Consider the following 25,479-nt stretch of genomic DNA (forward strand, 5'->3'; position numbering starts at 1 on the left):
ATGACGTTTTAAAGAGTGGTTTCTAGAGCTTTGCACCCAAGGGGTTAAAATGCTTGATAAAAACCATCAGGAAGTCACTGGGTTCTTAGAATTCCTATTTTGGAGGAAATTATGCCTCTTTAATTCTTACTGCTTTATAAGACTGGTAAATCCAGCATGACCTCTGGGACAGCTCTCCCAAACTCAGTCCTAGAACACTCCTGTTCTGTTTCCTGCAGCTCCATAAAAGTCAAAGATAATAAGCACATGTTCCACACACAACATTAAGGCTTGTGAAGAGAAAGCTGGCAAATGAGAAGAGGTTACCTTTCGATACTTCACGAAATAGGCATTGATGGGCAGCCCGCCATCCTTCCCGGCCCTCCAGACCAGGTGGTACGTATCAGCTGTGTAGGTCTGTGGAGGGCTCAGAATGATGGGGGCATCCGGGACGGCGGCTCCGCTAGCATTTTTCTCTGGTGCTGAATCCACTGCCCTGGGGTGCTCCTTCACTGGAAAGGAGCTCAAGGATCCAGCTTCTGAATCTTTTTTATCATTCCAAGCGGGACTGGAAGCTGTGACTGGTCCCGCTTTTGTATTTGTTTCAAAAGGAACTGAGAGGATGGGAGGAAGAGAGGAGAGAGAGCTTGAGGAAATTCATATTTTTTTAAAGATTTTATTTATGTATTTGACAGAGAAAGAGATCACAAGTAGGCAGAGCAGCAGGCAGAGAGGAAGGGAAGCAGGCTCCTTGCTGAACAGAGAGCCCGATGTGGGGCTCGAGCCCAGGAAGCTGGGATCATGACCTGAGCCGAAGGCAGAGGCTTCAACCCACTGAGCCACCCAGGTGCCCCAGGAAATTCATTATTTCAGGGCCTTCTACACAGCCATCTCACTGGCCACATGGATAATGACAACCTGAGCCCAAGAACTAAAAAGAAGGAGCATCTCAATTTATAATTCATGGAAACAGCTAACCTCCGGGAGCAACCTCTTACAGCAAAATCAATTTCAGATGCCGCAGTGCAGTTAAGTGATCTGAAGGCCGTTATTCTTTCTTGCTCTATGCTAGTATTCCCTTTTAGAACAATTTGCTAGGTTAACCTCGGAAGATTTTAAGTTGGAGAACACAGAGCATTAACTCCAGTTGGTAATGAAGCAATGCATTCCCTTGGAGACAAGGTGAATTAAATAGTAAGGAAAGAGTCAAGAGTGAGGCTATGACCTACTAGGCCACGGGTTTCCAAAGACAGCCCTCAGCATTCACACCCTCCAGCGGTCCCCTCCCTGCTGAATGGGGGCTGAGCCTAGGATGGGCTTTGACCAATGAAGGCAGAAGTAAGACTGTGCTCTTCCAGCCTTGAGTCTTAAGAAGGCCTGGCACTTCTACTCTTGTGTTGCCACATACAGACAGCCAAGCTAGCCCTGCAGAGAGACTACAGGGGTGCAGGGGGAATGGAGGGAAGGAAGGGGAGGCAGCTGGGGATTCCAGCCTTCACAAAAGCGCCACATGTGGGAGTGAAGCCACTTTGGCTATTCCAGCCCCAGGTGCCATCTGACTGCAACAACATAAGGGTTATCCAAAGCAAGACCAGCAGAACTGCCTCGCTACATCTGGTCAACCCACAGAAACTAAGAGATAACAGAGGGGCTGCTGGAGGGGGCACCTGGGTGGCTCAGTTGATTAAGTGTCCAACTCTTGGTTTCGGCTCAAGTCACAATCTCAGGGTCATTAGATGGAGCTCTGCCTTGGGCTCCACGCTCAGTGGGAAGTCAGCTCCTCTCCCTCTGCCCCTCCCCCTACGCATGCTCGCTGGCTCCCTCTCTCTCCGTCTCTCTCAAATAAATAAATAAATCCATCTTAAAACATAAATAAATAAAGGGGCTACTGGAGAACTAAAATACTTACCCTACACAAGCAAAACAGTTTATATTCAACAAGAGGGGAGAAATGAAACAAGACTAGCAAAGATGGAAGAAGAGTTTACTTATTTCCAAAGCAAGCCCTCTTTCTGGATAGAATCAAAAGTCGGCTTAAGAAATTGCCACTCCAGTAAATAAAATAAAGAAACAAACAAACAAAAAAACTGCCAATCTAAAGAAAAATAAATCAAGCCAACAGTCTTTATACGACTAAAAGCATCTGCAACATCCAGAGAAGGGAAAAATACTTTTATTTGCACTGAAAAAAATAAATAAATTGCATTTATCACCCCCCCCCCAGAATTTACTGAGCACATACTATGTGCCAAGCAGGGTGCTAAACTCTTAAGGAATATAATCTTATTAAATTCCCCAAACAACATTCTTCGGTAGATAGCACCACTCCTACTTTACATCTTACAGATGAAGAAATTAAGGTTCTGGGAGATGGTGACAAGAGCTGGCAGAAGAATGTCAGCAGGGCGGCTGTCAAAAATGAGAAAGCAGTCTAGGAAAACAAGTATGCGGCCAGCACCATGAAACCCAAGTACTGACAGCCTGCTTTCTCTAAAGTGCTATGCGTATTGGCGACAAAAACATCTCCTATGTTTGACCACTTGTGTAGAAGAAGGGAGCAGGGGAAACAATGTGAAAGGGTTTCTTTTGCACAATGAGGTCGGATTCCTGGTTTAGGAAAAAAAAAAAAAAAGGTGGGTGTGTTTTTAGGACGACCACGGCAGTTCAGGAGAGAAGCAGCAAAAAAAAAAAAAAACACCAAACCAAAACAAAACAAACCCCAAAACACAGCTAACAGTATAGGGTCAGTTGTCAGTTTAAAAGAGAAAAGGTGTCCCAGTCGCGTCCTCCATTAAAGAAAACAAAACGCCAGAGAGAAAATCATATAGGAGAAAACTAATTAAGTTCATGGAGACAAACTTCAAAATATTGCTTCTGGAGCTGCCCGTGTTTACCTAGTGAGTCAGAACACGGGCTGGCTGGGAAGGGGGTGAGCTAGTGCTGTTGCTGTGGCCAGAGGGACTCAAGCAACAGGCGCTAACTCAGCTGGGTGGAGAGAATGGCTTTTATTTTTTTAATTTATTTTCATTTTTTATTTTGTTACTCAATTTTTTGTATTAACATATAACTTATTATTTGTTTCAAGGGTACAGGTCTGTGATTCATCAGTCTTAACACCATTCACAGCACTCACCACAGCACGTACCCTCCCCAGTGTCCCTCACTCAGCCACCTGATCCCTCCTATCCCCTCCCCTCCAGCAGCCCTCAGTTGGTTTCCTGAGACTCAGAGTCTCTTATGGTTTGTCTCCCTCTCTGGTTTCATGTTGTTTCATTTTTCCCTCCCTCCCTCTAGGACCCTCTGTCTTTTTTCTCAAATTCACCATATCTGTGAGATCATATGGTAATTGTCTTTCTCTGATTGACTTATTTCGCTTAACATAATACCCTCTAGTTCCATCCACATCTTAGCAAATGGCAAGATTTGGGGGGGGGGGGGGTTGATGGCTGCATAGTATTCCATTGTATATATACACCGTATCTCCTTCATCCACTCATCTGTTGATGGACATCTAGGTTCTTTCCATAGTTCAGCTACTGTGGACATTGCTGCTATAAACATTGGGGTGCAGGTGCCCCTTCAGATCACTACCTCTATATCTTTGGGCAAATACCCACTGGTCCCACCACGGACATAGGGTAGCTCTATTTTCCATTCTTTGAGGAATCTCCATGCTCTTGTAGTAGAATGACCTTTTAATCATTAGCAGTTTCATGGATCCCCTGGGCTGGTTACCACTGGGAAATGGTATTCAGTTGGCCAAGAGTTTAAAGACCACAGGCCTCAAGTGATCCAGAGGCAGGAGACAAACTTGTGTTCCAGCCAGGGTCTAACCATATAAAGTCAAAATTCCACTTCTGCTCTTTAGGATGCAGTGAGACTTTCTGTAACTTTTATTAAGAAGGAGATTCAATTCCTTCCCCTCTACTACTTCCAGTAATATAACTTGGAATACTCATGAGCTACTAGACACAATTTATAAGGTCTCAATGCTACTTTCAAAAGTTTTTTCACATACGTTACTTCAACTTATCTTCAAAACAACTCTGTGAGGGCACCCAGGTGGCTCAGTCCGTTAAGCACCTGCCTGCGGCTCGGGTCGAGATCGGAGGGTCCTGGGATCGAGTCCCGTGTTGGGTTCCCTGCTCAGCAGGAAATCTGCTTCTCCTCTACTCTTCTCCACTGCTCACAATCTCTCTCTCTCACACACATTCTCTCAAATAAATAAATAAAATCTTAAAAAAAAAAAAAAACCTGTGAAATGGTCAGATGAGACATCTTTTTTAAAAGTAGGACACTTTTTGAATTGGAAAAGAGACTGATAAAAACACTACTTTTAATGGCAACAACTTTAATGACTCTGAATTGAAACTAATTAAACAAGGAATATAACCAAACCTGTCAAAGCCCTTCCCACTGTGACCACTCACGCCAGCCACCCTCCCCAGACTGTCCCCCCTACTTTAGTTCTGAGAGTTACAACCCACTCTATAAATATTTATACACCCAACACCTCAAAACCCAAGGTCTCTGCTAAGAGAAGGGGTGGTCATCTCTCTCTTTGACCTTGCTTACTCCCCTCTTCACAAAAAAAAAAAAAAAAAAAAAGTAAATAAGTTCTCAGTATGTTAGAATTTGATAAGGCTCAGACTCCTGTAAAGAGAAGTGGGTTGTTCTATATTGTTGTGAGCTTTGAGGAACTCACCTGGATCTTAAGAACTACGGAGCATGCAAAAGAAGAAATGCAAGGGCCACTTAGGTAGGATGTCAGTGATGGGGTGACTTACTATACATGATAATGGCATTTATCAAGACTTAAAATCCTGGGGGGGGATCTTAAAGCTCTAGAAAATTCTAGCCTAAACAAGTTAGCTTATGCACCTTCTAAGGGATTCAGATCTTTCATATTTAAAGTGAGGCAATTAGACAAACTATCTAGTTCCATCAGCTACGACTATCCGGTCTATGCCTCCTGCTACATGACACAATCACTCCATCCAAGCAGTGCCTGGGCTACACCTGTCTTACAACTAACAAGTTTGAGTAGAGCCACTCTTATTTTTGCTTAGCAGAACAGATACGTACACACACACCTGTATCCATACACACACACATTTTTATATATGTATACCTTTATGCAGCACTCAGCCACCTTCTTTGAGGATTCTTAAGATGACTAAATCAGTAACTATTCCTTCCGTCCCTAATCACTACCTGGGGTAACTACCATGTACTGTTCATTAGATAGCAATAATTATAACCTAATACTTAGCATTTGAAGGTTTCCTACTGCCAGACACCATTCTCAACACTTTGCACATATGAATTCCTCCAATTCTCACGTCCACCTGATGGGGAGGGCCTTTGCTATGTCTGTTACACAGATGAGGAAATAAGCAGAAAGGAGTTCAAGGGTTTGTCAGGTCTCAAAGCTCCTAAGTGGCACAGCCAGGAAGCTAACCCAGCATACAGGCTTAAGCCCCGCAATACCTCCACCTCTGGCATGCACAGAGGGGCACAAGAGGATAATGAAAGTCCCTGGTCTTCCCTACTTCTCCCTACCTACAGCTTCATCTGGAGCTAGAGGGTCCCTATGTGCATGCGAATGGAAATACATGTGTACACATCCAACCTCGTCTACTTCGCCTTCACACCTGTGCAAAAGACTGCCCCCCTGGCCACTCTTCTGGCTTAATGGTCCCGGCCACTGGTGGTGTGGCATGCACTCTGGAGGACAGACCATGGAGAGAGACAGCTGTGTGGAACCAGACTGTGAACTAATGAAAGCAAGGAATCCCAGAGCTCTGTCCTGCTCTATAGAGGGAGGAACATTGGGTGCCAGGCTCTGGGTAAGCACAGCCCCTTGACCCCGTGGACTCTTTGACCTGTGGGATCTGAGGGCCCAGGCAGAAGAAGGCCACATGAAGCTCTCTAAAGCAGCAGCCCACGGCAGGGCCCTCAGCTCCAAAACTAAGGGCAGTACTCTGCCTCTTGCACGACAAGGAAGGGGACAGTCTCCACGCCACTGACCACCTGCAAGAGAAGGCTGTTCTGAGTACTTACTGACAGAAGGTTTGGATTTGAATTAACCTTAATAATATTGATACTCTATACACTAGTTTCTCAAAAACTGTATAAAGCTTTAAGACCTCCTCAACAAAAATCAGCAGAAGATCAAGAATGAATATTATATACGCAGCCATAAAAACAAAAACAAAAAAAACCTCTGAAATCTTGCCATTTGCAATGATGTGGATGGAACTAGAGGGTATCATGCTAAGCAAAATAAGTCAATCAGAGAAAGACAGTTATCATATGATCTCACTGATAATGAGGAATTTGAGAAACAAGACAGAGGATCATAGTGAAAGAGAGGAAAAAATGAAAAACGAAACCAGAGAGGGATACAAACCATAAGAGACTCTTAATCCCAGGAAACAGACTGAGGGTTGCTGGAGGGGAGGGTGATGGGAGGGATCAGGTGGCTCGGGTGGTGGACATTGGGGAGGGTATGTGCTAAGGTGAGAGTTGTGAATTGTGTAAGACTGATGAATCACAGACCTGTACCCCTGAAACAAATAATACATTATATGTTAATTTTTTTAAAAAAAGAATAAATGTTATACATTCCATTAGAAAGGTAATGTAGTACCTCGGAGGAAAAGTACCTCTGAGTAAGAGGTACTGTTTGAAAGGACCACGATTCCACTTCCCCAATGCTCGAGACTCTGGATACTGTACTTACCAAGGACTCCCTTGAAAAAAATGTCTGCAGTGACCATTTTCAGTAGCTTAGAAAACCAAAAGCATTAATCACGCAAAGAGGTCATAACTAGGGCTTGCTCCCAAAGGAGAGCTGTCCACAGGACAACCACAGCCCTAACAAGAAAAATCAGAAAGGGAGATTAAGGTTCATCGGTTCATGTGAAGACCAAATACCAAAAACTACAGTTCTGTATTTCACTATCATGGGGGGCAGGGGATGATTGCTGGACTCATGAGAATAATGGGCTTCAAAGCACTTTATCGCCTACCATTGGAGGAAGCTGATCACCTGAGAAAAAACAAGAAAGGCCACTCACCCACTGAGAGGACTGCCTCTGACCGTGTACTGCCATGTTCATTGGTAGCTTCGCAGGTGTATTTCCCGGCGTGCTCCTGGGTGACAGCCTGAATGTACAGGGAGCTTGCGCCAGCCCGGGACATGATGAAGTAGACCGGCTCCAGATCAAAGCCCCCAGGTCGTACGTGTGATTTCCGGGATTTGGATCTAAGCACTTGAGACGGATGGCTGGTTATCAACCCATGCCTGTCGTACCAACGCATGACCGGGACTGGCATTCCAGTGGCGTTGCAGGACAAAGTCACAAAGTCTCCATCTACCACCTGCGCACTGGCTGGTGATGTAATTATAACTGGCTTGAGTCCACCGCCTGTTAAAAAAGTAATTCACACACACACAAAGTAAGAACACCATTGTATCTACAATGCAAAAAAACATCAATTCATCTTACTGTATAAATGTTCTCAACGTTGTGCCCAAGTAGCAGTCTTCAATGCATCCTTATACATGTGTTTCTTCAACAGTGTTTTTTTAACTGAATGTTAAATCAACATTAACGTTATACTCAACATATAACATTAGTTGCAGGTGCACAGCATCATGATTCAACACATATATATGCTTTGTGAAATGATCACCACAGTAAATCGAGTTAACAATTCTCTAAGCAGTGTTTTACATGCAGAACAGTAGGGAGAACATAGTCATTCACAGAGATAACAGTTTCTGCGAAGTCACGTGCAAAGAGTGATACAGTAATGATAATAATAATTAAAACAAAGATAACTCGCTTCTTTTTAGTTCCCTTCTCAAATTTAGCAAGTAAAACTGCCCATAAAAAGTAGAATTCTTTGGGCGCCTGGGTGGCTCAGGTTAAGCATCTGCCTCCAGTTCAGGTCACAATCCCAGGGTGCTAGGATCGAGCCCCGCATTGGGCTCCCTGCTCATTGGGTTGCCTGCTTCTCCCTCTCTCTCTGCCGCTTCCCCCGATTGTGCTTTTCTCTCTCAAATAAAAACATTTTTTAAAAAAGTAGAATTCTTCATTCTAGGCTCCTAGACATCTCCTACTTGGACTTCCTGTCTTCTAGGAAAAAAAGAATGTATATAAAGGAATCTGTTGCAAGCTTTTCACCATGTAACCCATACACATCTGACCACTCTAAATACAGAACAGACAAAGCCAAAACCTCAGGCTTTAAACATGAAAACAGTGTGAAGGAGCATAAAACAGAATAATACTCCTTCACAAAAACGTAGCTAACTCCTGGGTCGGGGGAGGGAGGATATCTGATTACAAAAATCCTGGGAGAGAAACCAGTTCTGTGTAAAAGTTGATGAACATATTTCTTACCAAATACATGAACAACACTTTTTTCCCAAACGATGGTGACACCAACTCTTTCCTTGTGGTCCTAAGTAGGTATCATTCTCTGGAGATTTTTTTTTTTTAAGATTGATTTATTTATTCTAGAGAGAGAGAGAGAGCAAGAGGGAGAAGCAGAGGGAGAGGGAAAGAGAAACTCAAGCAGACTCTGGGCTGAACACAGAGCCTGATGTGGGGCTCGATCTCATGTCCCATGAGATGACAACCTGAGCTGAAACCAAGAGTCGGGTGCTTAACCGACAGTGCCACCCAGGCACCCCTGGAGCTATTTTTAAGTGCACCTACAATGGAATATTAATTACAAATGGCATTTTCTCCAGCGCAGCCTTTTCTTCTTCTGTCCCTACTTCCTACATTTGACAAAACCATCACTTGGTATAAATATATTTCTGAACTTTTTTTAAAGATTATTTATTTGACAGAAAGAGAGATCACAAGTAGGCAGAACAGCAGGCAGAGAGAGAGAGGGAAGCAGACTCCCTGCTGAGAAGAGAGCCCGATGTGGGGCTTGATCCCAAGACCCTGAGATCATGACCTGAGCCGAAGGCAGAGCCTTAATCCACTGAGCCACCCAAGCGCCCCACATTTCTGAATTGTTTGCCAATCTAGTCAGTGTAACAGCTTGCCTCACTGGGCATAACCTGCCTCTCCCTGAGTACTAATGAAGTTGAACATCTCTTCACCTGTGTCACTGATATTTTGCCTCCCTTGTGAAATGACTTTTGTACATATTTTTTATCTCTTTTGTCATGGTTCAGAGTTCTTCAGAAAATCCGGATACTGTTTTTTTATTAGTTCTACATGTTACTAGTAGCTTCTCACAGTGTATTGCCTTTCTTTCCATTTTTAGTGGTATCCTTTAATAACAAAGATGTTCTAATTTCAATGGAGTTGCATCAATCTTTTTTAAAAAATTAGCTCAAAGTGTCTTAAGTTTTGAAACCCAATCAGATAGACACTCTCCTGTATTTTCTTCAAAAATTCTGCCATCTCAGGGTGCCAGCGTGGCTCAGTCGATTAAGCATCCGACTCTTGATTTTGGCTCAGGTCATGACCTCAGCGTTGTGAGATCAAACCCCGCATCAGGGCCCCGTGCTCAAGAGGGAGTCTGCTTGGGATTCTGTCTCTCACTCTTTTGCTGCCCCTCTCCCAATCCCACTCACACTCTCTATATAAGTAAATAAATTTATTTTCTTTTTTTGTCATCATTCCTTTCATAGATGGGACTTTAATTCACGAGGAATTTGTCTTTGTATACATTATGACTTAGGTATTACTTTTTCCTCATTTTGACAACCAGTTATCCCGCATCAAAACTTGAAATGGATAGCCTCCTCTTCGTCAACAGCAATGTGACCTAAGTCAAGTCCGTACGTGCAAATGTCTCTTCGGTGGTCTCTGTCTCATTCTAAGAGTCTATCTGTTCCTGCACCAGTACGATATATTTTAATTGCCACAGATTTTTGTGTACTATTATCTGTAAAAACAAGTCCCCCATGTTCTTTTTCTTCTTCTTTTCCTATGTCTTAGCTATTCTTGGGCCTTTGCTCATCCATATAAATTTCAGAATCAGTTTGTCAAGATTCTCAAACTATTCTGATAGGATTTTAACTGAAATTGCACGAATCTACAGCAGAGGTTTTGAAATGACCTGACAGCTGTCTAATACTGAATTTGGGTTATCCACCAACTGGTCTACCTTTCTAAGTTACCTGGGTCTTTTTAATGTTGCTAATACTGAAAGATCACTTTTAAATTATATTTTCTGTTTGTTGCTGCTTATAATGATTAATTTTATGTGTCAACTTGATTGGGCTAAGGGATGTCCAGATAACTAGGCGTGTCTGCAATGGTGCTTCTGGAAGAGATCAGCATTAGAGCTAGTGAACAGAGTACAGCAGATGGCACGGCCCGTCCTGGGTGGGCACCATCCAGTCTGCTGAGTGTCCCGTAGAATAAAAATGCAGAGGAAAGGTGAATTCTTTCCCTGCTAAAGTTGATCCATCTTCTCCTGCCCTCGGACACCGAACATCAGCCCTTCTGTTTCTCCAGCCTTCGGACTTCGGTCAGGACTCACACCGTCAGCTCCTCCGCCTCCCCACAAACACATCACACTACTGGCTTTCCTCCTTCTCCAGTTCCATAACCATGTGAGCCAATTCCTATAATAAATCACCTCTTTTTTATATCTTATATATTCTAATGGTTTTGTTTTCTGGAGAAACCTAATACACTGGCATATAGAAAGACACTGATTCTTGCTTGTTGGTCCCCCACCAGCCACCCTGCTAAATGCTTTTATTATTTCTAATAATTTGCCAGCAAATTGAGAATTCTCTATGTTGGCAATCACGGCAATTATAAATTAATAATGATTTGGTTTCTTTCTTTCTTATCCTTATATAGTTTATTTTTCTTGTCCTTCCGTGGTTAGAATCTCCAGTATGATGATAAACACAAGAGATTTTAAAGAGAATGTTTCCAGTATTTCACCACTAAAAGTGATGTTTCTGGTAAGTTTCTGTTAGATACTTTTTATCAAATTAAGAAAATTCCCTTCTATTTCGATTCTTCTAAGAGTGTGTAACAGGGATACTGAAGTATGTCAAATTTTTCCACCTCTATTGATATAATCATATTATTTTCCTTTTTTATTCAAAAAAAAGGATGAGTGACACTTTAAATTTTCTGACAGATTCCTGGGATAACTCCTTAAGCAAGACAGATTTCCTTTTCTTATATGTGGATGGCTTGCTAATATTTTAGATAGGATTTTTGCATCTGTGTTCATAAATGAGACTGACCTTTGATCTTCCTTTCTTATGCCATTCCTTTGTGATTTTTAGAATCAAAATCATACTGACTGGAGAGTTCCCATTTTCTACTTTTCTCTGGAAGGGTTTGTGTAATATTTGGAACGGCCTGTTACTTAAAAGCTTAGTAGAACTCTCCACAAAACCTGCTGGCCTGGTGTTTTCTCTGTGGGAAGATTTTAAACTCCTAATCAGTTTCCTCCGGATAGTACAGAACTATTCAGGCTATTTAATTCCTTTTAAGTCACAGCCTTACTAAGCTGTATTTTTCCTAAGAATTTGTCCATTTTTGCCTATATTTGTAAGTTATTGGCACAAAGTTCAGCACATTCTTACTTTTAGTCTCTACAAGACTTTTACTTTTTTGTCCCTGTTATTATTTATTCATATTTTGCCAAAGATTTATCCATTAGATTTTTCAAAGAACCAACTTTTTCTTTATGGATCCTTTCTCTTTTATCTTCATTTTCTGTTCAACTGATTTCTGCTCCTATCTTTATTATCTCTTTTCCTCTGCTTTAAATCTCTTCTGCTATTTCACTTAAGCTCACTAATTTTCAGTCCTACCAGTTTTCTTATGAAAAAAACTTTTCTTTATAAGCATTCAAGGGCGCACATTTCCTTCCAAGTTCTATTTTTGCTATATCCTACATGATTCGATCTGTGGCATTTTCATCACCAAAGTATATTAAATTTCCATTATAGCTTTTTTTTAACTCCACTATTGAGGAGTATGATTTTACATTTCCAAATGCATGCCAATTAAAAACTATTTATTATTAACTTCTAAAATAATTGCACGAAGGTCAGAGAACTGGCCTGCATGACACTGACTGGAAACAGTTTAACTGTTTAACACTGGAAACAGTTATAACTCATAGACAAAAGACTGATTTCCTAATATATAAAGAACTACCAGTCCACAAGAAAGAAGACCAACAATCTAATTTTTAAAATGGACAAAAGACAATGAAAAGTCAATATATGGGAAAGCAAATTCAAATGACTCATACCCGTGAAAAGAAGCCCAATTCACCATAATAGAAGAAACATAGATCCAAAGGTACTTTTTTTAACCTAGCAGATTGGCAAAGATTTAAAAAACAAATAACACTCTGCCTTGGTGAGGATAGGAGGAGACAGGCAGTTACACATTGCTGGTCGGTAAGAGTATAAAGACCAGTAATAATTTTTTTTTTAAGATTTTATTTATTTATTTGACAGAGAGAGAAATCACAAGAAGGCAGAACAGTAGGCAAAGAGAGAGGAGGAAGCAGGCTCCCGCTGAGCAGAGAGCCCAATGCGGGGCTCAATCCCAGGACCCCGAGATCATGACCTGAGCAGAAGGCAGAGGCTTAATCCCCTGAGCCACCCAGGTATCCCAACCAGAAACAATTTTGCAGAGCAACTCAGTGATATCTACCCACATTACCAACATATACCTGCTTTTATTCAGCAAGTGCATTTCTAGGAACTTACTGTACAGATATTCACAACTGTGTAAAATAATCTATGCAGAGGGACAATCGTTGTATAACTCCTTAAAATGGCAAAAGATTAGAAACAGCCATCATTATGGTACTAGCCAAATCATTACAACTATATCATGATATACTAAAAAGCAGCAATTTTAATACAGGAAGATATCCAAGATATGTTAAGTGAAAAATTCAAGGTGAAGAATACACCAATGTTTAGGGGAAAAAACAAAGAGATGTTATTAAAATGCACACAGACATGTTATGTGTGAGTGATCCTAAAGGCACATACAAGAATATTCAAGAAACTGATAAAACTGGGTGCCTCCGTGGGTTAAAGCCTCTGCCTTCAGCTCAGGTCATGATCCCAGGGTTCTGGGATTAAGCCTGGCATGGGGCTCTCTGCTCAGCGGGGAGCCTGCTTCCCCCTCTCTCTCTGCCTGACTCTCTGAGTACTTGTGATCTCTGTCAAATAAATAAATAAAATACTTTTTTAAAAAAAGAAAGAAATAAACTGATAAAACTAGTTAGTTCTAAAAGCAATATGGTTGGTTGGGGAATAGGAATGAGAGATTTTTACCATATGCCTTTTAAACTAGGTAGTAATTGTTTAAAAAAAAAAAACACTGAAAAAAATTTTTTCCAATGAGGTTGGTCAAATAATATTGCTTCATCATGGAACTAGAAAGGAATGTGGGAAATAGGCATTAGTTTTGTTATGATAATAGGATTATACCTTTTTAGTAAAAATGTTATATTTTCAACCAAAACGAAAGCTTATCTGTAAAAGTAAAACTCCCTACGATTGCGTGCGGGACCCAAAGCCTACCTTTTTCAATCTCGAGTCTCCCAGTAGACTGTATGAATCCAATCCCATTATCTGCTACACACTGATACAGCCCCGAATCTTCCAGGGTCACACCGCTGATTCTCAGTCCATTTCCCGCAGTGAGATGTCGTGGGGAAGGACGAACAGGCTGCGCGTTATGGAACCAAGTGCGGTTGGGAGTTGGGTTCCCGTGAACCTCACAAGTGAATTGTACTGTGGCGCCCAGAGAGACGGTCTGATCCTGTAATCCTTTTGAAATTGACGCATTTTCTGAAAATCAAACAAATAAATTAACTCGAGCCCCTAAGAGGTACCTTCTGAAATTACCACACGAGACACAGAAAATCTTTCCTCTACCAGTAACTAGTTGAAACCAGATTGCCTTGTTCACTCACATTCTCCCATCCGCCGTGGTCATCAAGAAAAAATTAGAAATGTATCTGAACTTTCTTCTACTAGGATAAACCATATGTTACTAATATGTCATTGTCTCTTTTTCTAGATCTCTCAACCCACTTAATTCACACACACACACACACACACCCCTTGGGCTTCTCTGAGCCTTTGTTTCAGGTGATTTGTTTAAAATAAATAGTTTCCCTGGATTTCACACTAAACAAGAGCCAAAACAGAAGAATGCTTATTTGCAAGTTAAATTCTTTCCAGGGTCATTTCTGCCTTGTTTTATTTTTTTTTTTTTTCTTAAAGATGTTATTTATTTATTTGACAGAGAGAGAGATCACAAGTAGGCAGAGAGGCAGGCAGAGAGAGGAGGAAGCAGGCTCCCTGCTGAGCAGAGAGCCCGATGGGGGACTCAATCCCTGGACCCTGAGATCATGACCTGAGCTGAAGGCAGAGGCTTTAACCCACTGAGCCACCCAGGCGCCCCCTGCCTTAAGTTTAGACAGATACTTCAAAATCCATCAAGTCACTTACACCTAGAAAAAGCAAATTATTTACCAACATTTGTAACATCTGCCCAAGTTATTTGATTATGCATATTAATCTAGACCTGATTTTCACTGCACTTTAAAGCTCACCCGCCATACCCTTCCTTATTTCCTGTGTTACTAGGTCAGGCCACTGTTGCAAAGAAACGCATGTAGAAGTTTATGAAAACTATCTTTACTATGAAACCACTTACTACCTACTATTTCTGGCTTGCATGAAAATCTGTTTTGATGACAGAAAACATGTTCTGCTGCTAGACATGAGGTAGGTAGCTGGAAGAAAGGAAAGGAGAAGCTTTGAGATACAGTGTATATATAGAAATGTGGGCGGAAATAATGCAAATTTTATGAGCCAGATAGAGTAAAAGCATCCCAAAAGGGAAAATAAAATCAAATAATTTCTTTTATGTTTTTTTAAATTTATCCACTTGACAGAGAGAAAGCGAGCACAAGCAAGGGGAGGGGCAGAGGGAGAGGGGGAAGCAGGCTCCCCGCTGAGCAAGGGCCTGATGTGGGACTCGATCCCAGCACCCTGGGATCACAACCTGAGCCGAAAGGGATGCTTAATCGACTGAGCCACCCAGGCGCTCTGAAATAGATTCATTTTTGAGATGACATCTCTCAGTCAGTACTCTTAGTTACTACTGCCAGGTACTGCACACTGATACAGTCCAGACCCTTCCATCCCCCTGAATTCCCATCTCTGTCCTCCATGTCATGAGGAAGGAAGAACAAAGTCTGGATGACATAAGCAGGTTGGGGGTGAGGTTGTCATGAGCATCCCAGGTGAAATGTTTTATGCCACCAAGAAATACTGTGAAACTCTGCCAAATTCAGCAGGCCTTTAAAAAAATGAAGCTTGTTCTGACTACTGGTATAGGTGTTTCCAACTAGTCCCTGTTTCATTGATAGATCTTCCATTCAAGGGCACCTATGTGGCTCAGTTGGTTAAGTGACAGCCTTCAGCTCAGGTCATGATCCCGGAGTCCCGGGATCCAGTCCCGAACTGGGCTCCCAGCTCCACAGGGAATCTGCTTCTCCTTCTGATCTTCTTCCCTCTCCTGCTCTCTCTCACTTTCTCTCTCTCTCTCTCTTATATAAATAAATAAATAAAATCTTAAAAAAAAAAAAAGATCTTCCATTCAAGGATCAGTTAAGCCAGGAAATCAGCCTGACTTGAAATCCAGTTTAATAAGGAACACTCACCTAGTACATTAACCATGTAAGTCACACGTTGTATGTCTCCAGACTTGTTTCCCACTATACAAGAATAGTTTCCAGAGTCCGCTGGGTCAATGCTGTCTGTGGCAAGATGAGAATACAACCTTCTCCAATTGCTTCCCGGCACAGCATCCTGACCATCCTTTAGCCAGTGCACTTGAGAAGCTGGGACCCCACGCACCACACACTCCAGCGTGACAGGGCTATGAGAAACGACAGCTAATGCCTGTGACAGGGTGGGGTGCAGAATGTGAAAATCCTCTGAAGAAGGGCCTGGAAAAAGAACACAAAAGATTTTTTATTATTAAATATTCACGTCCAAACTCTTCCTTAGCAAATGTGTGAGAGCCTTCCCAACTTCCCATTTATTCTTCTTTACGTTACGAGGTCCAACTTGTAGCTAATTCATTTTTAGTTGAGAATTAAAATTAAAACACCTGGTGACGCTTTAGAGCTATTTCTGAATTAGCGGTTGAGAAAATGTTAAATTTCTGACAAGACCAGAAACCAGTACTTTGTTTTGCTTTGACTATTAGTTCTATCCCAGTTCAGCTACCATAACCTGCAAGAGAAAAACACGTATTTTTTCATAATTCACAGTTAGCCACCAATTTGATTACCATGGATATAAAGTTACATTTTCTCTGTAATTTCTTTTTACTTGAGTGAAGGGTCAAGTTCTCCATATGCTTTCCACTCCGTCAATCTTGACCAAAATTCTCTTCTAAAATCCATTATCTTTTAAAAACATGTTCAAGGGTGCCTGGGTGGCTCAGTAGGTTAAGCCTCTGCCTTTGGCTCAGAACATGATCCCAGGGTCCTGGGATCAAGCCCAGCATCAGGTTCTCTACTCAGCAGGGAGCCTGCTTCCTCCTCCTCTCTCTGCCTGCCTCTCTGCCTACTTATGATATCTCTCTCTCTGTCAAATAAATTAATAAAATCTTTAAAAATAAATAAATAAAAACATGTTCGATACCATTCCATAATGCATTTATGTATTTAATGTTTTATAAGACTCTCTTACGATAAGCAAAGAAGATGAACTCTGATTTCCCAATGTTTTATAAGGAAGGCCTCTGAGGTAACTTCTTCCTAGTTACCATTATTCTCTCAAATACTTACGACTCACAAGAAGCTTTCGGCCAATGGGTTCAACTTTTAATTCATTTGTGACAGGATTAAAAGCTGCACATTTATATGATCCCTTGTCTTCTAAAGATACATTCAAAATCTGAAGATTTCCCGACGGAAGGATTAAGTAATTCTCTGAGGAGAGAAGGGAATGCAGTTAAGCCTCTAGAAGATACCAATCACAACAACTGAAGGTTGATAGTTGTGCTTTAAATTCAGACGTGAGAAGAGCAGCAAGTAAGCAGTCAGGAAAAATGCATTAAATGAAAGAAAGGGAAAGTCAAGGCCGGGGGGAAAAAAGTCAACAGTACTAGAGGAAAAAAAATTAAACCCAGCAGAAACATCTGACAACAGATCATTTGTTGAGAACGCTGAAAGCACAGGCGTATTTAGAAAAAGAGACAATGACCAAGGCTACCACCTTGAGCAGACCTCCACCTACAGCACTGATCCCCAGTGTCCATTAATGCCTATTCTTTCATTTTTTCTCAACAAATCCTGCCAGCGAGGGCCCAGTCACAGGTGCCACAGCAATCAAGAAGGCAGACAAAAGCTTAACACTCATGCAGCCAACATTCCAGGGCGCGTGTGTGCTCCGGCGCCGGGCGGGTTGGGGGGGGGGGATGGGTGTGGCAGACCAAGGGGTAAATAAGACACAAGCAAACAAAACTACATATAACACAATGCTGTGGGAAGAAAAAAGAAGCAGCCAAGTAAAGGGGACAGAGAGCAACAGAGCATAATATTTTATATGGGGGCCATGACAGAGGTCTTCTCAGTAGAAGAAATATGTGAGTAGAGACCTGAATGAATGAGGCTGTAAATACTTATACACTGTAGCCACTTGTGCTTGTCTCCACTTCGGAGACCAGAGACAATCAATATAGCTTATGCATTATTTTTTTGTATGCACAGTCCCTAGCACACAGAGCTCAACAGCAGGCGAATGACATTTTATTCTATGGGCGCTCTATGGGCGCCACTGGGTTATTTTGTAGAAGGTCTCACCTGTGGAATGTTTCAGCCACTTTCCCCGGATTTTATAGCGCACCTCGGCCTTGGGGTTACTATCTGGTACCTTGCAGCCAATGAAACCAGTACTCTTTTCTTCTGCTGTAATAACATGCTTTGTTGCTGAACTGAAGTCACCGAGAACTAAAAGAAATAAGTAAATAAGTAGAAAAATAAATAAATACGAACTTAAACTCTCTTCCCCAGAGAAATTTAAAAAACCAGGAGCCACTTGGGGCGCCTGGGTGGCTCAGTGGGTTAAGCTGCTGCCTTCAGCTTGGGTTGTGATCTCAGAGTCCTGGGATCGAGTCCCGCATCGGGCTCTCTGCTCAGCGGGGAGCCTGCTTCCCTCTCTCTCTCTCTGCCTGTCTCTCCGACTACTTGTGATTTCTCTCTGTCAAATAAATTTAAAAAATCTTTAAAAAAAAAAACAAAAAACAAAACAAAACAAAAACCAGGAGCCACCACTGCCAACGTGGCTATTAGTGGCAGCCGATCTCCCTTTACAGAATGGTGTGATTTTTTTTATCTCAGAAAGTAGCTGGGGTAGGGCTAGAGCTAAGTCATGGCAACTTTTTCCAGAGGTCAGTGCTTTTAGAAGACTACAAGAAAAGCAAACGGCTCTTAAAACATCAGGGAGAGGGGCACCTGGATGGCTCCATGGGTTAAGCATCTGCCTTCAGCTCAGGTCACGATCCCAGGATCCTGGGATCAGGCCCGTATCCAGTTCCCTGGACAGCAGGGAGCCTGCTTCTTCCCTCTCCCTCTGCCTGATGCTCTGCCTACTTGTGTGCACGTACACTCTCTCTGTCAAATAAATAAATCTATTTAAAAATTAATTAATTAATTTTAAAAGGTCAGGGAGAACTATAAAGTATAGTCCTCCCTGTTCTGTTGAAATAAACCCTTTTCAAATCCAGTCCCTCATCAAAACTCACGTTCCCTATGCATCTTTATTCTGTGGGTAGTTACTCACACTGCAATAAAATGGTTCACAGGAATGAACCTAGGACATTGAAAAACCAAGCAGTGTATCATTTCTCTCTCGATCCCTCTCACTACTTAAAGTTTGCTACAGATGGAGCCACTTTATTATCTCCAAGGCTGAAAGCATTCGGCCGCCTGCCACTAGGAATTCGGCCTTCCAGTGTGTGTCTTGGAGCGGTCCATGGGTCACAGCTCTACAAAAACATTTACTCTTCTTGGTTATGACAAACTCACGACTCCTGGGGAATCCAGATTTGTTCTGTAAATAGGGGTGCCCTTACAAAGACATTTTCCATTACTGGAAACCATCACCATTTGAAAGGCAGATGGCTCAAACCTACTAAGAAAACCACCACATTCCAGATTTTCCATAAGTTCAATACTCAACATTCCTTTTGCTACGGTCAATTTTTTTTTTCCTGCTTCTTTAGCCTGGTTTCAATTACATAAATTAAAATCACTCGGTAATCAAGACAAATAAGACCATTAGATAGGAAAGATAAAGGACTACAGGAAACAACTGAGTATCAAAGGAGACAACAGCTTTTTTGTTGCTGTTGCTATTAAGCGCTTTTAAATATTCACAAAGGAATTCAGAATTCGCGTTATAAAACTGTGTTCCTAACAAAGGAGAAGTTATTTCCATGCCCGCTATAGATGAAGACATGAGGTTAGGCTCACAGAGGTTCAAGGACATTTCCCCCAAGTTAAACACACAGCAAGAGTCAAGGCTGGGATGAGAACTCCAATGCATTTACTCCACAGCCCACACTCGGAATTCCCTCTATAAACAACGCACGTGCTAACGGTAATTCTAGGAAAAAGCATAGATATCAGAGACAAAATTCAACTCACCAGCAGTGGACACTGTCGCAGGGCTGCTGACAATGGCACCGATGCTATTGTTGGCGACGCACTGGTAGGAACCCGAAAGGGAGGGATTAAGAGACACGATAGTCAAAGTCCCCTGATGAATCTTAATCTGTTCCATGTTTCTATCCAGTCTTTTTCCATTATGCAACCATGAGATATGAGCAGTCACAGGTTTAGCAGAACAATGTAGTACTACGGGTCCACCAAGTTTCTGGACAGCGGACAGTGGCTCAGAAATAAAAGAAGGTGCCAACCCTATAAGGAAACATTCCCCATGTGCCAAGGGGCAGGGGGAGTGGGAGAGAAAGGAGGTAAGGGGAGAGAGAAAGAAGAGTGTATTGAATACATTTCATCTCAATCTATGTAATCACAGGCAAGCCCTTATTTCAAAGTACCTGTTACTATTCTTAATGCTTGTAAAAGTTCTAGGAACATTTTTATACACCGTTTTTGGAAGGAAAAAAGGGCAACATGTTAACCTAAGACTTAGTGATTAGGGTAGAAGAGGGGAGAAACCTTCTGATATAAATCAGACAACATACCAATTCTGTAAGGAGAAATGGCAAATGGCTCTTTTTATGAAGTGGTTTCTAGGGAATGCAAGTTAAGAATCTGAAAAATTGAAGCTAACTTGCAAAATTAAAAAGAATTCTCTCCTACATCAGCAAGAATTTGATTTTAAACTAAGTTATTCTATAAATAATGGCTACGGTCTTACTACTTCCCTTTAATATAAAACAATGTCCAGTCATGCTGAAATACAACGTCTGTCCTTTTCGGGGGATGTAAAGCTAAGTACAGTGTCAATTTTAAGTTTTATTCGGTGTTTAGAATAGCTTTATATGTGACATCATTTCCTCAGCAGCTTGGGGGAAAGGGTGCATTCTCGCGCCAACGTATCAAAAGAGATGTCCCCTGCCCACCCAAAAGGGTGGCGGGAACAAGAATACTGTTAATCTGGGGGGATAAACTACTTGAAAGAAAAAAAAATCAGTAAGTTGCTAACCCTACTTTCACAGGATATTTCACTAGAATTGAAGATTAAGGGACGTGCCTCTCTTGACTAAAACCTGAGGTGGTTTGTTGAACAAAAACAGAAATAAAAGCAGATCAGCTTTTTGGCTTATAAAAAGTCATACAGTATTGTTTTTTTTTTTTTCTGAAAGATTTTATTTATTTATTTGAGTGAGAGAGAGAGCATGAGAAGGGAGAGTGGGAGAGGGAGAAGCAGACTCCCTGCCGAGCAGGAAGCCCAATGCAGGACTTGATCCCAGGACTCCAGGATCATGACCTGAGCCGAAGGCAGTCGCTTAAACAACTGAGCCACCCAGGCACCCCGTCATACAGTATTCTCAACAGTGATAATAAATATTACTTACTGAATAAACATCGCTTGTATTTCTATATGACTTCTATAGGAATTTGTACATGAATCTAAAATAAGAATGCCTGAGGGTCGTGTGCTGGGCACGGGCTTATGTAGACATTTAACTATCTATGTTTTTAAGCTTTTCAGTAACAGAAAGTGGAGAGAAACTCAGACAAGGTTATGTGAGAAAGTGGCAGTTCTCTCCAAGAACCAAGTTCTCTCCAAGCTGAGTCCTAAAACATGCTGATTCTAAAATTTCTTCAGTGGTGTGGAGTCAGCATTTAATCTTGTTACAATTTCCAAATTCAGACATTCGCAACATATCCTCTTATTGAAAAGAACATGATAGGACGATATTTGTTTTTAAGGCAACAAGAGGAATAAATTTTAAGGACAATAACAGGAAGTCCTGTCGAGGCCCAGAAGCACTACCAAGAGATCCTGAAATTGCTGAATGAATCCGTTTCTAAATCATTCAGCTGGGTCAAAGAAATCTTAGAAATGCCTTTGGAAACTATGATCGCCGGTGAGGATTTGAAGCTGAAGTTTGTTTCTTTATAGGATTAAGAAGAGGAATAATTGGGAGTTTGGACAAGACCATTCTTGGGGATTAAAGGACACACGTATGGTGGCTGAGCACGGAGTCATGTAGAGAATGGCGGAATCGCTGTATCATACTCCTGAAATTAATACAGCACTGTATGTTACTGGAATTAAGGTTCAAAATTAAAAAACAAAAAAAACCCACGACCATTCTTCAGCTCTTACCTGAATTCACAGAAGGGCACAGAACCGTGAGAGTAACGAGGTACAGCAGTGTCTGTAAAGGCCAAGGATCTGGATGCATAGCGCCAGATTACAGAATCAGGCAGGACAGACTTCCGGGCGTTGGCTCACTGAAAGACGTACAGGAAAAAGAAAGGAGGAAAAGGTCATCTATATCCCCCAAACAGCTGAAATCTTGTATCTGAACAGTCCCAGTTGTGAGCATGATAGCTGCCATTTATTTTGAAGGCTCTGTAGAGAATGTGGCAGATACAAGGCATTCGATGACCCATATCTTCCCAATTCACACTAATCTCTAGACACTAAGCTAACGGGAGTTCTGCTCATCCTTCCAAGGCGCTAAGACAGTATCTCCTATTATACAGAATTCATCGCTTTACATGAATACTTGATTCAGCTGCCTGTATGCATTCATTAGTACTTGTACAAGCATCTAAAATTTACCACCCACCAAAATGCAACCCCCCTTTGCAGTCCTAAAACAGAAACAGTAAAAAAAAAAAAAAACCAACAAAATAAAAACAATCATTTACATAGTGTTTCGTATGTGCCAGACACCATTTCAGTGCTTTTTGTAGACCCACAGACCACTACGGTGAGACTAGACGGAACTGTGGCAGGAAGGGAAGAGGGAGACCAAGTAGGAGGTAATGTAGTCACTCAAGAGAGAGAGGAGCACATGGTGGTTCAGACAGCTGTGAGTCAGCTGCAGAGGTGGTAAGGAAAGTGGACTCAGAATATATTCTAAAGGTAGAACTGACAGAATTTGTTCAACACGTGGCTAGAGGGTAGAATTGAAAGATGTGTCAAGGATTTCAGCTGTTTTGGGTGTAACAGAATCCACAACAGCTCTGTTTACTGAAATGGGAAAGCCCAGAAGGGGGGAGATGGACTGAAGAGGTTAGTCAGCCGTTCCGTTTTGGGAAGGTAATTCTGAGATACCCACGAGGCATCCGAGTACTACTATCAAGTCGACAGGTGCATAATGGGGTCCAGAATTGTGTGAAGTCAGAGCTGGAAATAGAGATGTCAGAAATACAGACATCAGACCCATGAAAGCCCCAGCACTAGATGAGCTCTAAGGAAAATATGATAGGAGAAGAGAGAACAGGCAGGAACCTTGGGATACTTCAATCTTTAGAGACCAAGCAGAGAAGGAAAAAGCCAGGGAGACCATGAAGAAGTAGCCAATGAAATAGGAAGAAATCCAGGAGAATGTTGTGTCCAGGGAGAAAAATGAGGAAAAAACCTATTTCTAGAAGGAAAGCATGAGCAACTATTGGAAACACTGCTGAGAAATACAGTAAGGCTTGAAGGCACCGTAACGCACAGGTGATCCTGACAAGAATGGTTTCAGTGGAAGAGGGACTAGCACCTGATGGTAGGTTCAGGACAGAATGGGAAGGGAGGAAATGAAGAAAGCACAGGAAATTCCTTCTAGGGCTTTGCTATAAAAGCAGAAAAACAGGGAGAATTGCTGGAGACACACAGCAGTCAAGGGAAAGCTCATTTTTGTGTTTCTTTAATGCAAAGATAACACATAGAGCTAAGGCTGAAAAAAAAAAAAAAAAAGGTTTCACAAAACCCAGCCCTGGTAAAGGATGTGGGTAGAAATTGCAATCTTCGGGGCGCCTGGGTGGCTCAGTGGGTTAAAGCCTCTGCCTTCGGCTCAGGTCATGATCCCAGGGTCTTGGGACAGGCTTTCTGCTCAGCGGGGAGCCTGCTTCCTCCTCTCTCTCTCTGCCTGCCTCTGCCTACTTGTGATCTCTGTCTCTCTCTCTCTCTCTCTGTGTCAAATAAATAAATAAAACCTTTTAAAAAAATCGCAATCATCTACTGCTGGTGGAAATATTGGTAAATCCTTTCTGGAGGGATTTACAATATCTATCAAAAATCATTCATTCGTGTGACAAATCCTTATGGAATATTTATTACTTGCCAGGTACTATTCTAGAAGCTAGCAAGAGAGCAATTTAAAAATATATAAATAGGAATAAGTGACACAGGCAAAAATGTACCCCATCTACTCTAGTGGGAATGGACAATAAACATGACAAATAAAATTACTAGAATTAACAATGTCCGTGCCACCTTCCAAATATGATTCATTCCTCCTCTACATGGCTCTACACCTTGGACACCTATCTACCCGTGGACTCATCACTCTGTTGTGAAATGTATCTGGTTACATAACTATTTCCTCCTCGAAGGCAAGAACGAGCCAGTATTTAACACTGTAAATTCTAATACCCAGCCAAAAACAGGCGCCAAAGAGACATTTTTCAAAATGAAAGGAATACCTCAATATAATGTAATTCCCAGAAGTACCTTAAAAAGTAGTATTTAATGAGACCTGTCATCTCACATGAATTCGGCATATTCTAGCTATATATTTTATTCCTTCATCCGTTCATTCACTCATATACATGATTTTTTAAATCAGCAAAAATATTAATAGTGCCTACTCTATGCCAGGCACCCTGCTAGGCTAGGGATCCAAAGAGTGGTTACTATGTCTGCAAATTCTCCCCCACATGCCTACTTGGCCAGGGCTAGCCACTGAATCTAGGACTATGGAATATTAATACAACAAAATGTAACGAGAAAGCTACATGAATGACCTTTTAGAAATGGGAATTCTATGTGCATATTCACGTATGCAAAGGTCAATTCTAACCTTTGATAAAATCAGGTAGAAATACACTTGTGGAGCGTAACAAATATCATGGAGGACATGGGGAGATGGAGAGGAGAAGGGAGTTGGGGGAAATTGGAAGGGGAGGTGAACCATGAGAGACTATGGACTCTGAAAAACAATCTGAGGGTTTTAAAGGGGCAGGGGGTGGGAGGTCAGGGTACCAGGTGGTGGGTATTATAGAGGGCACGGATTGCATGGAGCACTGGGTGTGGTACAAAAACAATGAATACTGTTATGCTGAAAATAAATTTAAAAATTTTAAAAAAAGAAAAAGAAAAAGAAATACAATGCATGGACCTCAAGTGTCGCTTCTAATTCAGCAAATAACGTCTCCTGAGATCTGCTTCCTTCTCTGCACCATGCGCTCCAAACTCTAGGAGTTGCCAATTCAAGTTCATCTGGATCACAGATCATCAGATCACGGACGCCTGTTAAGTTTTTTCTTGCTGACCTCTTTCAAAAAGTGGGAGAGGATATTCTGGTACCACTCACTGGTGGAAGAGGCCAGCTGTGTGAAAACCTTTTTTTTGGTTTATTTGAATTCTCACTTGGTTCAACGGCAAGGACTGACACACCACTGGTCAGCAGTCAAGGCAAAGTAAACATTCAAACAACTTGTTAACAGGAGCCGCAGTCCTGGGAGAAGGGGACAAGGAGGGGCGTTCCTTTTGCCAAATCTTTCCTCAACGATTTATTTATCAGAAAGCAGTGAAACAAACAGCAGAGTCAACTTTAACCCCAGCACATGATCTGCTGAGTTACGTTACAGCTGTCCTTTAAAACTTCACAGCTCATTACTGCTACCTAAACAATCCCACAGGATCATCTGGGATGAATTCTATCTTTCCATTGGGTTCCTTGCAACGTGCTGTCAGTTGATTTTGGGGGCTGGAAAGAACTTCCGACC

At 41.8% G+C, this 25,479-nt stretch overlaps 1 protein-coding gene across 15 annotated transcripts in view; it reads right to left on the minus strand.

The window, feature by feature from the left end:
• Nucleotides 1-25,479, minus strand: part of CDON (cell adhesion associated, oncogene regulated) — a 100,560-nt gene that overhangs the window by 42,368 nt on the left and 32,713 nt on the right. For all 15 annotated transcript variants that reach the window (XR_014298914.1, XM_082683871.1, XM_082683872.1 and 12 more), the window contains 8 exons: nt 21,857-21,984; nt 19,702-19,974; nt 17,857-18,003; nt 16,840-16,983; nt 15,703-15,990; nt 13,547-13,816; nt 7,062-7,412; nt 307-593 (listed from right to left, as the gene is read on the minus strand). Coding sequence is in view for 14 of the 15 variants with exons in the window: in XM_082683871.1 (XP_082539997.1) it covers nt 307-593; nt 7,062-7,412; nt 13,547-13,816; nt 15,703-15,990; nt 16,840-16,983; nt 17,857-18,003; nt 19,702-19,974; nt 21,857-21,935 (1,839 nt within the window). In the remaining variant the exon portion in view is untranslated. The remainder of the gene's footprint in view (nt 1-306; nt 594-7,061; nt 7,413-13,546; nt 13,817-15,702; nt 15,991-16,839; nt 16,984-17,856; nt 18,004-19,701; nt 19,975-21,856; nt 21,985-25,479) is intronic.

This window comes from Mustela nivalis, assembly GCF_964662115.1.
Source record: "Mustela nivalis genome assembly, chromosome: 9".
NCBI lineage: Eukaryota > Metazoa > Chordata > Mammalia > Carnivora > Mustelidae > Mustela > Mustela nivalis.